Raw genomic sequence first — 15,880 nt, forward strand, 5'->3', positions numbered from 1 at the left:
TATTTTTATTAAAAAATAAAATTGATTTAATTTTTTTGAATTTTACTAGCACAGCTTTAAATATGTTTTTAAAATATTTACAACTCAGCGAGTCGCTGCTGTTAACTGCGCGGGTGTTCTGTTAAGTGAGGAGCTGTTGCTGTTAAAAGCGGAGCAACGTTTTCACTGAGAGCAGCGAGTAGTGGTGTCCAGAGGAAAAAGATACGCGCTGCCCTTTAAGTTTCCTTACACGACCAGACGCAAAAAATTCTACTCCGGCCACCATGGCAGCGACATTGGGAAGATTCAATGGCTTGAGATTGCTAAAATCTACGCCAGCATTGAATCTGCAACAGGTAATAATAGCAGCAGCCATGTAATAAACGAATACGCGGTGAAAAATTTTTGCCACCAAACAAGTCATCAACTAAAAGTGTTTTGCAATCATTTATTAATTAAAAACACAATGACAATGTTTTAAGTGGCAAAGGCAAAGAAATTCAAAGATGCTGTTGCTGTTCAGTGCAAATATTGTCCAAGTCCAAGTACAATTGCAGTTGACACCCGACCAACAATTATGTAACTTCAAACGGATACACTACGTGCCATATAAATTGCCAATGCTAAACTCACATAAATGCTTTATTTTTTACAGGCTAAAAACCTAGGAACGGCCAGCAGCTGGGCAAATAACAATAAGAAGGTAAGTGTTGTCGCAAAATTTCATAATAGCTCCGAGCAGACATAACCTCAAAAGCATACGCTCATTGCTAATCGTTGTCGTTGTTGTTTTTGTTGTATGCGTGACGCGAACAGCTGATTGGCGCTGTTGGTGCTATTACCGGTGGCGTTGGTGCCCTGCTCTTTGCGTTGGAGCAGTCCGTGCAGGCTTCGGGCAGCGAGGTGCATTCACCCGCTCAGCCCTGGAACCACAAGGGTCTCTTCTCCGCTTTGGATCACCAAGGGTAAGCCTGAGTTAAGCCTAAAACTTAGCCTTTACTCAAGTTTTATTTGCTTGCAGCATTCGTCGCGGCTACGAGGTGTACAAGCAGGTGTGCTCTGCCTGCCACTCGATGCAATATATTGCCTACCGTAATCTGGTTGGCGTCAGCCATACCGAAGCCGAGGCTAAGTCAGAGGCTGAGCAGATCATGGTAAATGGAAGACTGTTTAACTGCTAATTGCAAAATATTAATCTCTGTGCATTTGTCAGGTGAAAGATGGTCCCGATGATCAAGGCAACTACTATACGCGCCCTGGCAAGCTGTCGGATTACTTCCCCTCGCCATATCCCAATGAGGAGGCGGCACGTGCAGCCAACAATGGTGCTTATCCACCAGATTTGAGCTACATTGTCTCAGCACGCAAGGGCGGCGAAGATTACATCTTCTCTCTGCTCACGGGCTACCATGAAGCGCCCGCAGGCGTTGTGCTGCGTGAGGGTCAGTACTTCAATCCGTACTTCCCTGGTGGCGCCATCTCCATGGCCCAGGTGTTGTACAATGAGGTGAGTAAACAAAGTGAAACAAGTTGAATGGCCTGCTAATGTGTTAACGCTTGCTTAGGTCATTGAGTATGAGGATGGCACACCGCCAACACAGAGTCAATTGGCCAAGGATGTGGCTACGTTCCTTAAGTGGACATCGGAGCCAGAGCACGATGATCGCAAGTCGCTGTTGATCAAGGTCATTGGCATTCTTGGTTTCCTGACTGCCATCTCGTATTACATTAAGCGTCACAAGTGGTCTACGCTCAAGTCGCGAAAGATTGTCTTTGTGCCCAAGGAGAAGTAAACTAAGGCCCTCAACTGTTGTTAGAACTTGATTTGGCGTGCCACCTTGCGACTAATAAAAAAAAAACAAACAAGAAATAAATCAATTTTAAGCCTAAAGCATAACAACCAAAACAAATGTTCGTTCACACACAAACACACACACACACAACAACAACAATAATATACAAAGTTAATTTTAAAGAGCGCCGCTTCAACTTAGAACAAATATTAAACCAGCTAACAGACGCAAGGATCCAAAGGTCATGACAGCCGCTAATTAATACACGGGGTAAGAGAGAGAGAGAGCGTTTGATTGATAATTGAAGAGCCTAGAGAAATTGAATTAAATGGAGCATGTTACATATGTTTATGTATAAATCTATAAATTCAAATTATGTATTTAAATAAACAATTGAAAACTAAGTAAACCCGATAAAAAGGTTTGTAAATGAGTTTTAAGTTCCGCTTCCATACTAATCGTAGAATTCTCCACTGTTAACAGTCTCTCTGACTAGTTTGATTCCACCCAAAATCAAAACACTTTTAGTTGGCTTTTTCATTTTTTTATTGGATTATTAATTGTTTTATTTAGAAGCTTAAATTAAAATATATTTTAATCATTTCTTCATCGCACTGCCGACATGTACTGCTTTCATCAGTTTTTAGTTTATGTGTATGCATGCAATGTGTGTGTGTGAGTGGTTTCTATATTTATATTTATATTAATCGTTTATCAAGTCCCAACTATGACGAACACAACTAATTAAATTGTTACAATTGCCTCGGTTCGGTTCATTGTTTTTAGCTTTACTACAAAATTCTTCTCAAATTTGTTTATATATTTCATATGTATAATTAAAAAATTGTTAGTTTAGGGCAAAATAATAATTTCGCTTCATTGCCACAATGCGCGCACACTTACTTTACGCCTAAGATGTTTTTTTTTAGTTTTTATATAAATTTCTTTTTATTACATTTAATTAATTGTATTGCAGAGAAATGCGCGTGAGTAGAATTATAAATGTAACTGTATCTGGCTTGCAAGTTTATGTAGCATCTGAAGTTTTATAAACCAATTTCTGATGGGACAACGATCTATAAGTTCTTGTTGTTGTTAAAGCATTTCTCGCTGTTGAACACACACACATACATATACTATATTTACAACAAAAACAACAACAAGGCAGCTGCTTACTGCGCGCTCTCTTACAACATATCCCTCTCTCTTCTCGTACTATAACCCACTAGCGATAAACTCTCTTTCTCCTTCTCCTTCTCCGGCAGACAACTACACACAACGTTGAAGAGTTTTTGTAGGGCGTCTTACACTCGGCAAAGTGTAATAGTTGTATAGTTGTGGCTGTAGTTATAATAGGTAGTGTGTTGCGGCAGCTGCTGTTGTTGCTGTTGTGTTTTTAAAGTTGTTGTTGCTGCTTTTGTTGTTGTTGCTGTTGTCGTTGTTTTCTGTTGTTGGCAACTAAAAACAGCTACCTTCTGGAGGTTGTGCCAATTTCAAGTTCTCTTTCATGGTCATAATCCTTCGTATTTCCTGAAGCATCGTTTTAATGGTGTACTCACGACTCCATCTGGCCAACATGGGCACGGATCTATGATCAACCTAGAACACACAAAATTATATTAATTAAATCTTTAATGTGTCATACGCATTTACTTACCACCCCGTTGTTCTGATTAATGCAATTTATATTGACTTTTGTTAAAAATCTGAGCGTTGGCGGCTCATCCGGATAACGTTCGCCGCATTCGATTTTTAATGAATACATGCGATTCTCAAAAGGCGTCTGCAAGGTTACAAAAAAAAAAAAAACAGAATTAATAACAAAAATTATAGTTATGCCTTAGTTGGGTTGAAGCTCGTCTCATACTCAATTGTCTAATTGATTTGTTATTGCATTTTCTATGAGCTGTCGATTAAACAAATATGCGCACGTTTATGCACTTTATCTAACTAAATAGCAACAATTACTCAGACAGCTTTTACAACTTGTCTGAAGGATGACGCTTTGAATGACTCATTGTAAAGGCTACACTTGCCACATGCAACATACACACACAGAGCTCATTGTTGTTGCACATTTAAGTAAAGCAGCTTACTAATTTGCACTTGACCCGATTTAATTTACATATTTTCCGAGCCAAGCTTAACAAGCCTTTCATATTTAAATACTCTGTACTGTTATAAACTTTTGCTTGGCAATTAACGTTTTAGAAACTTTTCGACTTTACGTAATCTCTTAGATAAAATATCTATAGCAAGCCAATAGATAACTGATAAGCCTTAAATTTAACACAGTATTTTTTCATGTGACGTAGCACAGTTTGTTATCAATGTTGTTTTTGTTATTCGCAGTGTTATGTGAAATTTGCACTTACTCTAGGCGGACCAATGATCATGCCAATCCAATAGGTAAGCGTCATATCATCATCGTTCTCAAGGCCCCATGAAATGGTGCCATCGCCAACTCCCTTCTGGCCCTGATCCAGCTCCTCTAGTAAGCGAAAATTTCGTGGCACCACTGTAACGATAAAGAGCAAGCTTAGCCATGAATTTACATTTAGTTGGGGTGTAAGGTGGCCCAGGCTATAATTAAAACTTGGCTTTGGTCATGTGTTCGGTTGTTTTTCCTCTTGTTGTTTTTGTTGGCCTGGTTTGGCACGCATATTCGCAAATTTTAAGTGTGTAAAGAAATATGTTGAAATTAATAGCTGGATGTGGTGCAGGGTGTGGTGCTGTTTGGGATTTGATTAGTTTGGTTTGGTTGCCTAGTTAGTGTTGGTCCACACTTGACCACCCACCACCCACAAACACATGCAGGTGTGGCTTGTTTTGTTAACGCTCAAAATTAATTTACAGCTGCAGCTTCTAACTAATTTAATTAGAAATTAAAGAAACTGTTTGGACAGCCAAAGAGTAAGAAACATCCAAAAGCAGAACAAAAAACACACACTCATGCAAACACACACACACACACAAGTGAAAAGGGACATAGTCTACGGTATATGTGGGCTGTATATATGTATCTTTGTGTGAGTGCTGGGGGGGCATGAATTTGTCAAGTGACAGAGCAAATTTGCTGCCATTTACAAACTGCATTGACCGCTGCATGCTTGAGCTAGTTGTTTTCCAGCGTAAAATATTATGCTCGCGTTTTATCGGCCGTTTTTGCCCGTTTGCTTTCTTTTCATTTTCACACACACGCACACATATATACAGCACAGCGCGAGGCAGCGGTCCGTCATCGTTCAATAAAAAAATGAGCTTTACGCACACATTTTATGCAGTACTCTTGCACTTTTTGTGTGCTGCAGTTGATGCACACTTTGACCTTGCTTGCGTACATGTGCTTTGCAAACAATTACACTGCCAAATTGTTAATTTTAATAATTTAATTCTTACCAACGCCGGTACTAGATGTATGCGCCATTGTGGTAGAGGTGGAAATAAAATCGATGTACGATAATATGATAATATCGATTTACGATTGCTTCGAAAGTGCGAGCGAGCTGCGTATACTGTCCATAAAACTGTTAACTAAAAGCCGCAGTGCTGCCGGACTTTTAAAGCTTCTGCAACTTGCAACGCGTCAGCTATTTTAAAAATACATTACAAATAACAAGTGTTTATGATTAATTAATTAAAGTGTCACAACAGTCAACTGCTGACAGGCACATGCCACCAACATGGAAACGTTATACCACCAAACAAACAACACGGTCAGGGAGATAGAACAATGTTTTCAACGACTGGGACATATTTCACCGCCAGAGGTTCTTGACGTGGAAAACACAATACAAACGAAAATAACCCAAGCTAATGCGTGAGTTGATAACTACCCACCCACCGTCAGCTGTTTTAATTTCACAAATTTTCACAGCAATTGCGACCGCCTGGATGTGCTGTTGTACAAGGTACCGCCCTCGCAGCGGCAGAGCTCCAAGCTAAGAATCGATCAGCTCAAGTATGACTTGAGACATTTACAAACATCGCTGCAACATGCTCAAGAGCGTCGACAGCGCCGGCAACAAGAGCTGAGTGAACGCGAGCAGCTACTGAATCATCGGTTTAGTGCCAATAGTACCGCGCCGACAGAGACGTGCCTACAACTGGACTATGAATTGCAGCATCACACACAAATGGGCAATGCAAATCGAGGCGTAGACGACATGATAGCCTCTGGCAGCGGCATTTTGGAGAGTCTTATATCCCAACGCATGACATTGAGTGGGGCACATAAACGCATACAGGCCATTGGTAGCACGCTGGGATTGTCGAATCATACAATGAAGCTCATAGAGCGACGGTTAGTGGAGGATAAACGCATCTTCTTGGGCGGAATGGTGGTTACCCTGTTTATAATTGGACTGATTATATACTTTTTTATGATGTAAAAAGACATTCTGTTTGGGATTTAAATTAAATGTACTATATTTTTAAACGTTAAATGCCAAAACTGTATGAATTTATTGCTGCTGCTTAGTCGTCGCTCTCCAAAGAGATGTTGCTGCCAAAACGTTGATAGAGCAGTGCCTTCAGTTCGTCCATTTCGGCTTTGATTACCTTGGCTTTGGCCTCAATACTTTCTATCTCCTTCAGAGTCTGAGCTTTGGTGTCGGCCAACAGCTCTTGGGTCTTGCCCAGCTTATGTGAAAGGAATACCTCACCGGTAAGGAAAGGTATGTCCTCATCCTCGTCGAATAGCTCGATTTCTTCTAGTGCCTCTTCCACACATTTCAGGTCGTTCTTCTTCATATCCAGCTCCAGCTTCAGATCGTCCATGCGTGCATTGTGCTTGGCGAAGCGATTAATGCGCTGCTGATCCTCAAAAGATATGTGCACATCGTCGTTCTAAAAACGTCGGTTAGCATTAGTCAACAGTCAGGACAGGTTCAAGGCAAAGTGAGGTTACTTTGCCGCAAGTGTTTACTATATGTTTATTTGACTTACCACACTCTGGAACACTTTGTTTGTGCTGCTTGCTACTTTGGCGGCCATTGTTATATAGATTTGCTGATTTTTTAATAAATTAATGTGAGATTTTATAAACAGTTGGCTTTGCCTACAATTTATTCACCGCCTGGATGACAGTGTGTTGCTGCCAATGTGCACTAGCAGTTACAGTAGGCGCCCAAAAATTAGAATTCTTATATAGAAATTTTCAACTAATTTGTGGCATTTACATTTACAGTTAGCGACTACAAAGTCTAATTTTAAAAGATTTTCAGTTTTCGTATTTTAAAAAAACGACAAATCTTTTCGTGGCGGCCTGCTAATCACTAATTGCAAAGTGATATCGAAACACTTATCGCAAATCAGCAGGCGACGTACGGGAACGTTTGTGTTTTCTAATTTGAGGCACATATTTTTGACTAATTAAGGTAAATATTGAGCATCATAAATGCCAAAATTTTGGCAAGTGCTATGCTCTATAAATATGACCCGAATATTGGCTGGCATAACTGCACCGCAAGTGACCACGACTGCAACATTAGCAAAATCTCTGTGTATAAATTACATAACCTCTTTGAGGCTAGAATGTTTGCCATAACATTATGTGTTTTTATACAAATCATTGTGAGCTTCTTGTGTAGTTTAGGATAAACTAACGCCGGTCCACTTCGTCCACAGCTTTCAAAATGCGTCTAACCTCGATCCTGAACGGTGCCCACTTCGGCAACCTTGCCAAGGTCCATGGCATTGTCACCTACAAGATTTCGCCCTTCGAGCAGCGCGCTTTCGCCGGTGCAATTAGCAAGGGTCTCCCCAACATGGTGCGCCGTTTCCGCTCCAATGTCTTCATTGTGGCTCCACGTAAGTAAAAAAGATTTTATGAAGGAATGTTTTGACCTAATATATGCGTTTTTGCAGCCTTCATCGTGGGCTATTTGATCTATGACTTGACGGAGCGTAAACATCATGCTTTGGCCAGGAAGAACCCCGCTGACTTTGAGAATGACGAATAAACAAAGTGTCCTGCTAGTCGGCGCACCTTAGCAAATAGTGATGTTAAGCTAAATACAAAAACCTACAATAAAACAAATTGTGCAACTACAGTAGAATGAAAGTTATTAATAAGCAGTTATTGTAAATGTAGTTACAGCATAATGTACATAATATGTACATATTTACAAAATGAATCCTTTTTTATTTTATTGTAAGAGTCAACAGCTGTTGCAAGAGCTGCCACCCTACATTAAACAGCTGATTGCATTTCTACAGGGCTGTTAAATTTTAATAGTTGGCAACGCGGTCAGTACACTGTCATCCAAACAACGACAAAAAGGAAAACAAACTTAAAATAAATGATATAGTTTATTGTTAACAAAAAAAGCATTTAAAAATAGTTTTATGGATTGCTGCGGCGGTGAAGTGCGCAGCGAAAGCATTTACAGCATGCTGCAGGCCATAGTCGACTCCAAAGTGATCAATGTGCAGCTATTTACAATTGCTGTGGGCATTTTCTTTGTCGTATTGCTGTTAAAGAACAAATTTCGATGCTTCTCGGGCACGTAAATGGAGTGGTGACGACTTGGATTTAGTGTTTATTTTATGTAATACTGTAATGTATGCGATAATCATTTAAGATTGATAAATAATTATGAAAATTAAAACTAAAAATGTGCCATGTTTTTATATTTTTAGCAGCAGCTATGTAGCAGTGACGTCATAGACATTGAACAAAGGCGTTTCAGGGCCTTGAGTAAGGGGCGCAAGAGAGACACATGTGAGGCAAACATAATGTATAATAATTGTAGCTGAAGGTTAAAGCAACTGGTTTGCTGCCAAAAATCTAATGTATATTTCATCAGAGCACTGTGATTCACTTGTCTCTGTAAATGATAAGATAGCTTGTTAAGTATGCATTGTTAAGGGCCTGTCTCTCTCCCTCACTCTCTATGAACTTTTGGCCCAGTTCTTAGGCAGGCAACGATGCCTAATCAATTTCAATTACATGAGCTTCAATTGACCAATGTTCGATGACTGCACGCACTTCCTGGTGGAGTGACTAGCTCTATTAGAATTCAATAGACGCGCCGAGGCGTGACCCTATACCATTTGCAGTCTTGGGCAGTACGTGCTTTATGGCATAAATATTTTCCAATTGCAATTTCTCAAGACGTGACAATTTTCCAAGCAGTTCCTTTTAGCAGAGAAACAAAGTTGATAATAAAAAAGAGTAAACTCGTGAGAACGTTGTCCAATTTATATGTATAAAGGGTAGACAGTGTAGTGGGCTGCCCTTTCTACAGGGTCTTGCCCTGTCCGCTACGCCCAAATTTAATTTCCTATTTAAAATACGTAATAGAGAACTTTGCAATACAACATGTGAAGCACAATAACTCAACGCATTGTTAATATGGGAGACACTGCAAAAAGAATTACAAATTGCCAATGAACTTGGTATGGCTAAGTCAAGAATTCCAAGAAAACACCCAGACGTAAAAATTAATTCGCTGAGGCAAGTTCCTTTTTTGTTTGCCAATGCAAGAAGCTTTAATGAATGATACAACATATGTACAGACACATACAATATAATCCAGCGAGCTATTATGTGAAGACACTACTTATGTGTAATTTGGTAGCCCATTGGAGCCATTGATTTGTTGTACATAGGTTAGATGATCCAGCGGAGCGGTTGCCAATTTACTAATACTAAAAATCCTCAAATTACAAAATTGTTAAACAAACTAAAATATCGAAAATTCCCAAAGAACTTGCAAGTGACGAAGGTGGAGAGGATAAGTGAGGATGTCTACTACTTAGGCAGATTTCTCGGCCTTGTTCCAGAATTTTTTACGAAGAGCACGATTAAGGCAGCTAAAGTTGAAATGCTCTGAAATGCCGCCTAGGCTGTCTTCATATTCTTTGTGATCGGAGCTGGCGTCAGCCTGCGGCGCATTATCCGCAGTCATTGTCTCCTGCTCCATTTCCTGCGTTTGTGTTGGTGATGAAGACTGCTCCTCCAGCCGCCTTACCATATCCATAATCTCTGCATGCTGCGCATCATAGCGTGCTATGACCATATCGCGTCGCTTCAGTTTCGCCTTTAGGTCATCCACATGACGTTGCAACTTGTCCACATTCTGTGCGCGCACCGTTATGCACTTCATCTCCTGTCGCACCTTTTGCAGTTCAATCTCCAGCAGATTGGCATTGCTCTTCACATGGTTCATTTTCTTTTGATACTTTATGCGTGTGCGATGAATCTGATCCTCCAAATAAGCAATGTATAGCTCCTGATCTTGCTGCGAGCGCACAGTCTTCTTAGCTTCTACAGCACCCAACTTGGGTACATCTCCAGCGCCTTTGGGCGACTTGCGCGTATCTTCGCGATCTCCGCGCTTGGCCAGCTCACGGCGCAGCACGAGTATCTCCTGCTCCAGGCGCGTTGCCTTCCCTGCCATCTATCAACTGTTTAGGATTGTGAGTCTTTATGGGCGGTCTAATCTGCGGTACAATTTTGATATGCACTTGTGTTTTTTATACAAAATTTTGTTACTGTTAATGGGGAATTTTATGTAAACTCTGAATTTTTAATGTGTTTGCTTTCAAGAGTCATCAATTGAAGTAAGTGACAAAAAAGAGAGAGAATAAAATAAAATAAAATAAAGTAAGTTTTGAGCTGCCGTCAAATGCCAATGCGATTTGCAATTTAATTAAATGCTTAAAAGCTTCCCTTGCCAAATTCCAAAGCACGCGTCAACATAATAAAATTTATGCTCAGTTAATATATATAAAACCATCAAGCCAGGCGGCTACCTCGCAAGTCTGCTATAATCTAATATTAATAAATGCTCAGATAACAAATTGCAGCAATTATCATGCCCAGCAGTAAAGAGTCCGGACCCCGGTAAAGGGTTTAAGAACTGATGGTTATGCAATATCGCGAAATTTGCATCACAGCATGTGCGTATATTGGGGCGTTGTGGATTTAAGCCGCTCCACGCCCAGCATTCTGAGCTGGCCCCAAGCATAAAACCTTTATGTATTTGTACATTTTGTACAGCACTTGCAACTTGATGCCGCATATTTGATAAGGGCTATCGTTACCCAAAACCTTAGCTGCTTATTATAAATTGTTTGCTGTTGTTGTAAATTATGCGTAAGTTATAATTCATTCGTGGCACAGCAACAATGTTTGCAAGCCTGTGTGGGCCCAGAAACTCAGATAATACCAAAAAAAAAAACTTAAAGTTAAAAATAAAGTTACAACAGTCTTAAGCTAATTTAGACATTTGAAAAAGGTTGTAGAGCGAAGAAGCATTAGCACCAAGAAATCCAGAAATCATTCAAAAATGTATATTTACATTATTTGTGAAACTTTTGCAATTTATAAATGTCAATTTTAGCTGCTCAATTTAAAAAAAATTGAACAGATGTGGCATTCGAGTCCGATTTCCCTCGAATTTCTATGCTCATAGCAACTGTGCCATAAATCAATCTATGCCCCTTTTTGTCGACTGCAGCAATGTCAAGGTCACTTGTTTTTATTATTATTTGTTGTTTTTGCGTTTCGCTGTGTTGATTACTCAATTGCCGAAAGTTCTCACTTTTGGCAAATTAGCATAAATTCAGGGTCAGGGGCATAATAAACGAATACACTCAAACATAAAACATGCTGCAAACAAATGTCTGGCTAAGGATTTCAGAGCTGCTGTGACACAAAAATAAACATCTCTAAGAACATTGTAGGCTAATGTTGATGTATATATGTTTATGTTTATATGTATATGTGTGCCAGACAGTCGAGCTGCTTCAAGCCAGACATGTGCCGAAGAGAAAAAAAATGATATCAAATGCCAAATTCAAACAATAAAGCAGACCAGACAGGGCACAAGCATAATCAAAGCAAAAACTGGACTAACATCTACAAAAAAAAAGAAAAAAATGAAAAAATAAACCAAATTATATAAAGAAGGACAAAGCAGACAAAAAGCAGACAACAGCGAAAACCCTAAAATGCGCACAGACCCCCAGACAAAATTGCCAAACATTTGAGACTGTGTGTGTGCGTGTGTGTGTGAGTTGGGCTATGGAGTCTGCAGACGTAATCCAGATGCCTTATGTTTGAGGGTAGCAAGAGCAATCTGATCAAGTGCAATTTTTAATCTAATAAATTTGAGAAAATGCCTTTAGCGTATCTGCAGTTCTGCTTGTTAAACTTTTATATAATAATTGTATACTCTTGTGTTTTTTTGTCAATTGCATTTGATTTAATTTGTTTGCTCGACAAATTGCGCAACAAAAGTCGCCAAAAAGTAAATGAAATGCACTTTGGAAAAAGTCAATTTATATGGCAGACAAAATTGATTGGTTATCATTGGTTATAGAGACAGGTTTCGAAATTTGATTAATAATTTATTTTGCTGTTGGCTAGTTGTTAGTCAAGTCGCAAATGCAAAGCCAAATCAAATTCAGTTCAACTTGTATTGAATTTTAAGATCTACATGAAATATGCAATAGACTGCCCCAGACTTTTGACGCTGCCCACGCGCTGTGTAAATTAGCTTTGTAAATTTTGCACTTTTGGTTGACATGCTCAACAATTTTCCATACAACAAAATTGGGCACAAACATCCGCTCCGCATTGCGATGAGTGCAAATATAAAAAAAAAAAAAAAAACATACATATATTCGAAAAAAAAAACCAAGCAGACATAACTCAAAGGCTACATACAAGCAAACTTCAATTTCCGTCAGGCTGTGCCCCAGCCTAAGCCAGCAAGTTATTAAAAACTGCATTAAAAAAATATCAAAAAAGAAACAAACAAAGTTTGTTATGTTGCGCAGGCGCAGCCCAAAAAATGCTCAAAAGCAACGCCCTCTGCAATTTTTTTTGTTTTTATTTTTTGTTTGGAATCCCGAATGGCAAATGTTATTGACCCGCTACGCAACGGATCCGTTAGCCTTAGCCACGGCAGCAACTGCCCCCAGTCCCAAGCCCCCGCCCCAGTCCGCTCCCTCGCACTTGCAGGCATTCTTATTAAGATCAATCAGCTAAATGTCGGTTTTATGCTTAATGCTCATGATTCACACGCATGCAGCAAAAATCGAAAAGAACTGCAAAAAAATTAAGCAAAGAAAAAAAGAGTTAAAAGCATATTAAAAACACAAAGAAAACAAAACAAAGCTAAAGCAAATCTAAAATTGAGAAGTCAAACTTTGCATATGCTTGCTGAAAATAAAATTTCATTCATTAACATTTTTTGCTGCTAAGCATTTATTTCGCTATGCTCTGATTTTGAAATATTTTTGAAAATTTTTCAGCTTGTTGCTTGTTGCAGGCCATGTACCCTTATCCAAATTTATACTCTCACAGGCTGCTTGTGAGCAATCCTTTTACAAAGTTGTCGGCGTGTTTTTATGCTGAGAAATTGAGTTTTGGTTGTTTAATTAGTCATGGCCAACACTGGCTCATAAATAAATAAAAAATATGCACGATGTATATACAATAAACGCGTATACATAATATAGTAATAGCTCTAGGGTCTTATCAGCACTGACACATATTGTAGTAACATTGATAAGCGAGGAGGAGTGCAGCTTCTAGTGCTCTCCCTTTCTCACACTTTCTTTCTTTCTATTTGTATGCATGTCCAATCGACGTACTTCCTGCTTACATCCACTGCTGATTAGCGCCTGACATTTGCTACTATTATTATTATTTATTTTTTATATTTTTTTTCATAAAAACCTCAACGTGTAAACAAGAGATAAGCACGCTATGCTCATCTTCTAGTATTTGCTTAACAATTGCATTAATATATTTTTTATTGCTATTACTAGACGCATCAGCTTATAAATATTTATTTAATTCTATATGCTTATCAGCTACAAATTGTTACAAAGTTCAATGCACACTTCAGGGTGATTGAGTTTTGTTTTTAATCGTGTTTAACTCGATTTCTATATTTGACCTGCCACGTAAGTAGGCTCTAGCTTGTCTAGTTGCTATCAATATGCCAATTGGTTATTTCGCATACATTAATGTTAGACTTGCATTCAATTCAATTGATCAATCATTAATGCATACTATGTAGCCCCATGTGTGTATATGTGTGTGTACATCCGTCCATTCGCTAGTCGGCCTTGCGCCCAATGTGTAATTGATATATGTATGTAGATAAATGCAATGTTGTTCAATTTGTTTATTTAAAATTAACTTTAACGCCCCGTTGCAATTGCATTCAATTAAATGTTGCAAATATTTTTGCTGCGTATATATTTGTATTAATTTATTTTAAGAATTCTAAGAATTGCTTACTCCATTTAAATGCTAAGCTTTGATTAATGTTGCCGCCTTGCAACTTTGTTGCAAGCACCATCATCAAATACTCATCAGGCTACTGGTTTTCGATTTGCAAAACTCACTCAAAACTGAAAGCGTTTATTTTAGCAAATTCAGTTGTTAAATTAAGCAATTAGCGAATAAGCAACAACAAGTAAAGACATGCAAAGAGCTTAGCAAGTAACACCCACAACATTAACAGCACTGAGAGCTTTAACAGCAACTTAACAGTGCGCTCTAAAGCTTCAACTAACTAAAAAGCAACAACAATGTTAACGTCACCCGACGAATGCAAAGAGCGCCGCCGCACAGTGGGGCACGTTAGCAATATTATTGAGAACCGTTGCTATGATTGGATTTTAAATATAAAATACTACAATAAATTTGTTGTAATATTTTTAATAGTCAAAGAAATTTAATAGAAGGGGTATCGAGTTGAGTTTGTAAGAATAGCCCCAAGTGCGCACTGTGCGCCGCACTACAGCTGTTGCGTCGCTGTTGGCGCTGGCGTCTACGCCATCGCAGCAACGTTTCATGAGTTGAGAGTAAAGGCCCCAACGGCAGCAGCAGCAGCTGTTCGGGGGCCAAAGTTTCAGTTTGAACCTGCCTTTGACCGCGTGCGGACGGCGACGACAGCGAGCTGTGTGTTGTTTCAAAGACAATAAATGTATTATTGTCTTTGGTTGTTTTGGTCTCTCACTCTCTTTCGCTCTGATATTTCTTGCTTGTGTGTGTGTGTGTGCGTGCGTGTTTTTGTGCATGTGTGTATAGGGCAGATAGGCAACAGCGTTTAATATGTACACATGCTGTCTGCTTTTATTTATACTTATTATGTGTGCGGCGGCGGCTGTGAGGCTTCTTCTGTCTGCCTCTCTACTATACTTGTGTCTTTTATATGTCTACGTATGTACACACTGCGTATGTGTAACAGAGGCGCATGTGTTTGTGCTGGGCGCTCTTTGAAAAACAACAATGTAGGTCGTGCATATTTAATATATGCAAATAAAAATAACAAATGTTTAAAAACAGACAACATATGTTGCTATTGCTGCTGCTGCTGCTACTAAAGAAAATACTGCGCTTTTTCATAGCCCACATCGGCGGCGGCGGCTACTACTATTTCATAACGCAAGACAAAACACAAACAAAATAGTTTGTAACAGAGAGCCTAGCGCCACCCTCGAATAAGCAAAGTGTAGGAAAAAAAAAAAGAACAACAAAAGTAAATAATGAAGAATTCACTCTCGCTGAGCGGCTGCGTCGCGTCGCTGCTTTTGCGCTCCCTTACTCTCTCTCACTCTCTCAACTGTGAGCAGCGTTCTAATTGCGTGCGCGTCGCTGCCACCGGTGCTGCTGCTGCTGCTGTTGACGGCAGCAGCGACTCTGACTCTGGCATTACTGTTATCTGTTGTTGTTGGCGATCGTGAGTGTCTTTAAGACCTACTACAGCAAACAACAGAAGGCAGCGTCTACTGCAAACTTCAGCGCGTCGCACATGTACGTTGTGTATCTTCTGCTGTCGCTGCCGCTGCCTCTGTCACCGTCGCCGTCGCTGTCGCTGTCGCCGTCACTGCTTTCGGCTTTTGTAGTATAAATTAAGCCGTACTTTGCTTATTCTCGAGTTTTTGCCGCTCAGACTTTGTCGTCGCTGTAACTGCACGCGTCGCTGTTTTTTTTAAACACGAAATTTTATGTACTACTAAATAAAATTAACTTTAACGAAACAAAATAAAAAACAATTATTGCCTAGTGTGTATCTGTTAGATACGTGCTCAAGATACCAATGCAATTCACACACACGCGCGTCTACAAAGACTCT

General features: G+C 39.5%; 7 protein-coding genes across 8 annotated transcripts; 4 read left to right on the forward strand and 3 right to left on the reverse strand.

Moving 5' to 3' along the window:
* Positions 1-183: 183 nt before the first annotated feature.
* Positions 184-1,849, forward strand: LOC108600294 (cytochrome c1, heme protein, mitochondrial). The gene is made up of 6 exons (XM_017987775.1): positions 184-335; positions 635-682; positions 796-944; positions 1,001-1,133; positions 1,193-1,486; positions 1,545-1,849. The coding sequence occupies exons 1-6, from the start codon at positions 264-266 to the stop codon at positions 1,770-1,772; spliced, it is 924 nt and encodes a 307-aa protein (XP_017843264.1). The 5' UTR covers positions 184-263; the 3' UTR covers positions 1,773-1,849.
* LOC108600297 (ubiquitin-conjugating enzyme E2 variant 2) lies at positions 1,790-5,269 on the reverse strand. Of its 2 annotated transcripts, none has more exons than XM_017987778.1 (4): positions 5,172-5,269; positions 4,148-4,290; positions 3,430-3,555; positions 1,790-3,371 (listed from the first exon to the last, which is right to left on the reverse strand). In XM_017987778.1, exons 1-4 carry the CDS (start codon positions 5,197-5,199, stop codon positions 3,231-3,233), a joined length of 438 nt encoding a protein of 145 aa, XP_017843267.1. In that variant the 5' UTR covers positions 5,200-5,269; the 3' UTR covers positions 1,790-3,230. The 2 variants fall into 2 exon arrangements, with proteins under 2 accessions (XP_017843267.1, XP_017843268.1); XM_017987779.1 differs by lacking the exon at positions 5,172-5,269 and adding an exon at positions 5,044-5,062.
* An 85-nt stretch (positions 5,270-5,354) lies between these two features.
* Positions 5,355-6,214, forward strand: LOC108600295 (probable Golgi SNAP receptor complex member 2). Its single transcript, XM_017987776.1, has 2 exons — positions 5,355-5,592; positions 5,650-6,214. The coding sequence occupies exons 1-2, from the start codon at positions 5,456-5,458 to the stop codon at positions 6,161-6,163; spliced, it is 651 nt and encodes a 216-aa protein (XP_017843265.1). The 5' UTR covers positions 5,355-5,455; the 3' UTR covers positions 6,164-6,214.
* On the reverse strand, positions 6,177-6,868 carry LOC108600298 (probable prefoldin subunit 4). Its single transcript, XM_017987780.1, has 2 exons — positions 6,720-6,868; positions 6,177-6,620 (listed from the first exon to the last, which is right to left on the reverse strand). The coding sequence occupies exons 1-2, from the start codon at positions 6,765-6,767 to the stop codon at positions 6,249-6,251; spliced, it is 420 nt and encodes a 139-aa protein (XP_017843269.1). The 5' UTR covers positions 6,768-6,868; the 3' UTR covers positions 6,177-6,248.
* Positions 6,869-7,040: 172 nt separating this feature from the next.
* On the forward strand, positions 7,041-7,828 carry LOC108600299 (cytochrome b-c1 complex subunit 8). Its single transcript, XM_017987781.1, has 3 exons — positions 7,041-7,150; positions 7,401-7,583; positions 7,641-7,828. Exons 2-3 carry the CDS (start codon positions 7,409-7,411, stop codon positions 7,733-7,735), a joined length of 270 nt encoding a protein of 89 aa, XP_017843270.1. The 5' UTR covers positions 7,041-7,150; positions 7,401-7,408; the 3' UTR covers positions 7,736-7,828.
* Positions 7,829-7,904: 76 nt separating this feature from the next.
* On the forward strand, positions 7,905-8,491 carry LOC108600300. Its single transcript, XM_017987782.1, has 2 exons — positions 7,905-8,336; positions 8,415-8,491. Exon 1 carries the CDS (start codon positions 8,121-8,123, stop codon positions 8,283-8,285), a length of 165 nt encoding a protein of 54 aa, XP_017843271.1. The 5' UTR covers positions 7,905-8,120; the 3' UTR covers positions 8,286-8,336; positions 8,415-8,491.
* A 731-nt stretch (positions 8,492-9,222) lies between these two features.
* Positions 9,223-10,327, reverse strand: LOC108598961. Its single transcript, XM_017985732.1, has one exon. It carries the CDS (start codon positions 10,175-10,177, stop codon positions 9,533-9,535), a length of 645 nt encoding a protein of 214 aa, XP_017841221.1. The 5' UTR covers positions 10,178-10,327; the 3' UTR covers positions 9,223-9,532.
* Positions 10,328-15,880: the final 5,553 nt, after the last annotated feature.

The sequence above is a fragment of the Drosophila busckii genome, chromosome 3L (assembly GCF_011750605.1).
Source record: "Drosophila busckii strain San Diego stock center, stock number 13000-0081.31 chromosome 3L, ASM1175060v1, whole genome shotgun sequence".
NCBI classification, from domain to species: domain Eukaryota; kingdom Metazoa; phylum Arthropoda; class Insecta; order Diptera; family Drosophilidae; genus Drosophila; species Drosophila busckii.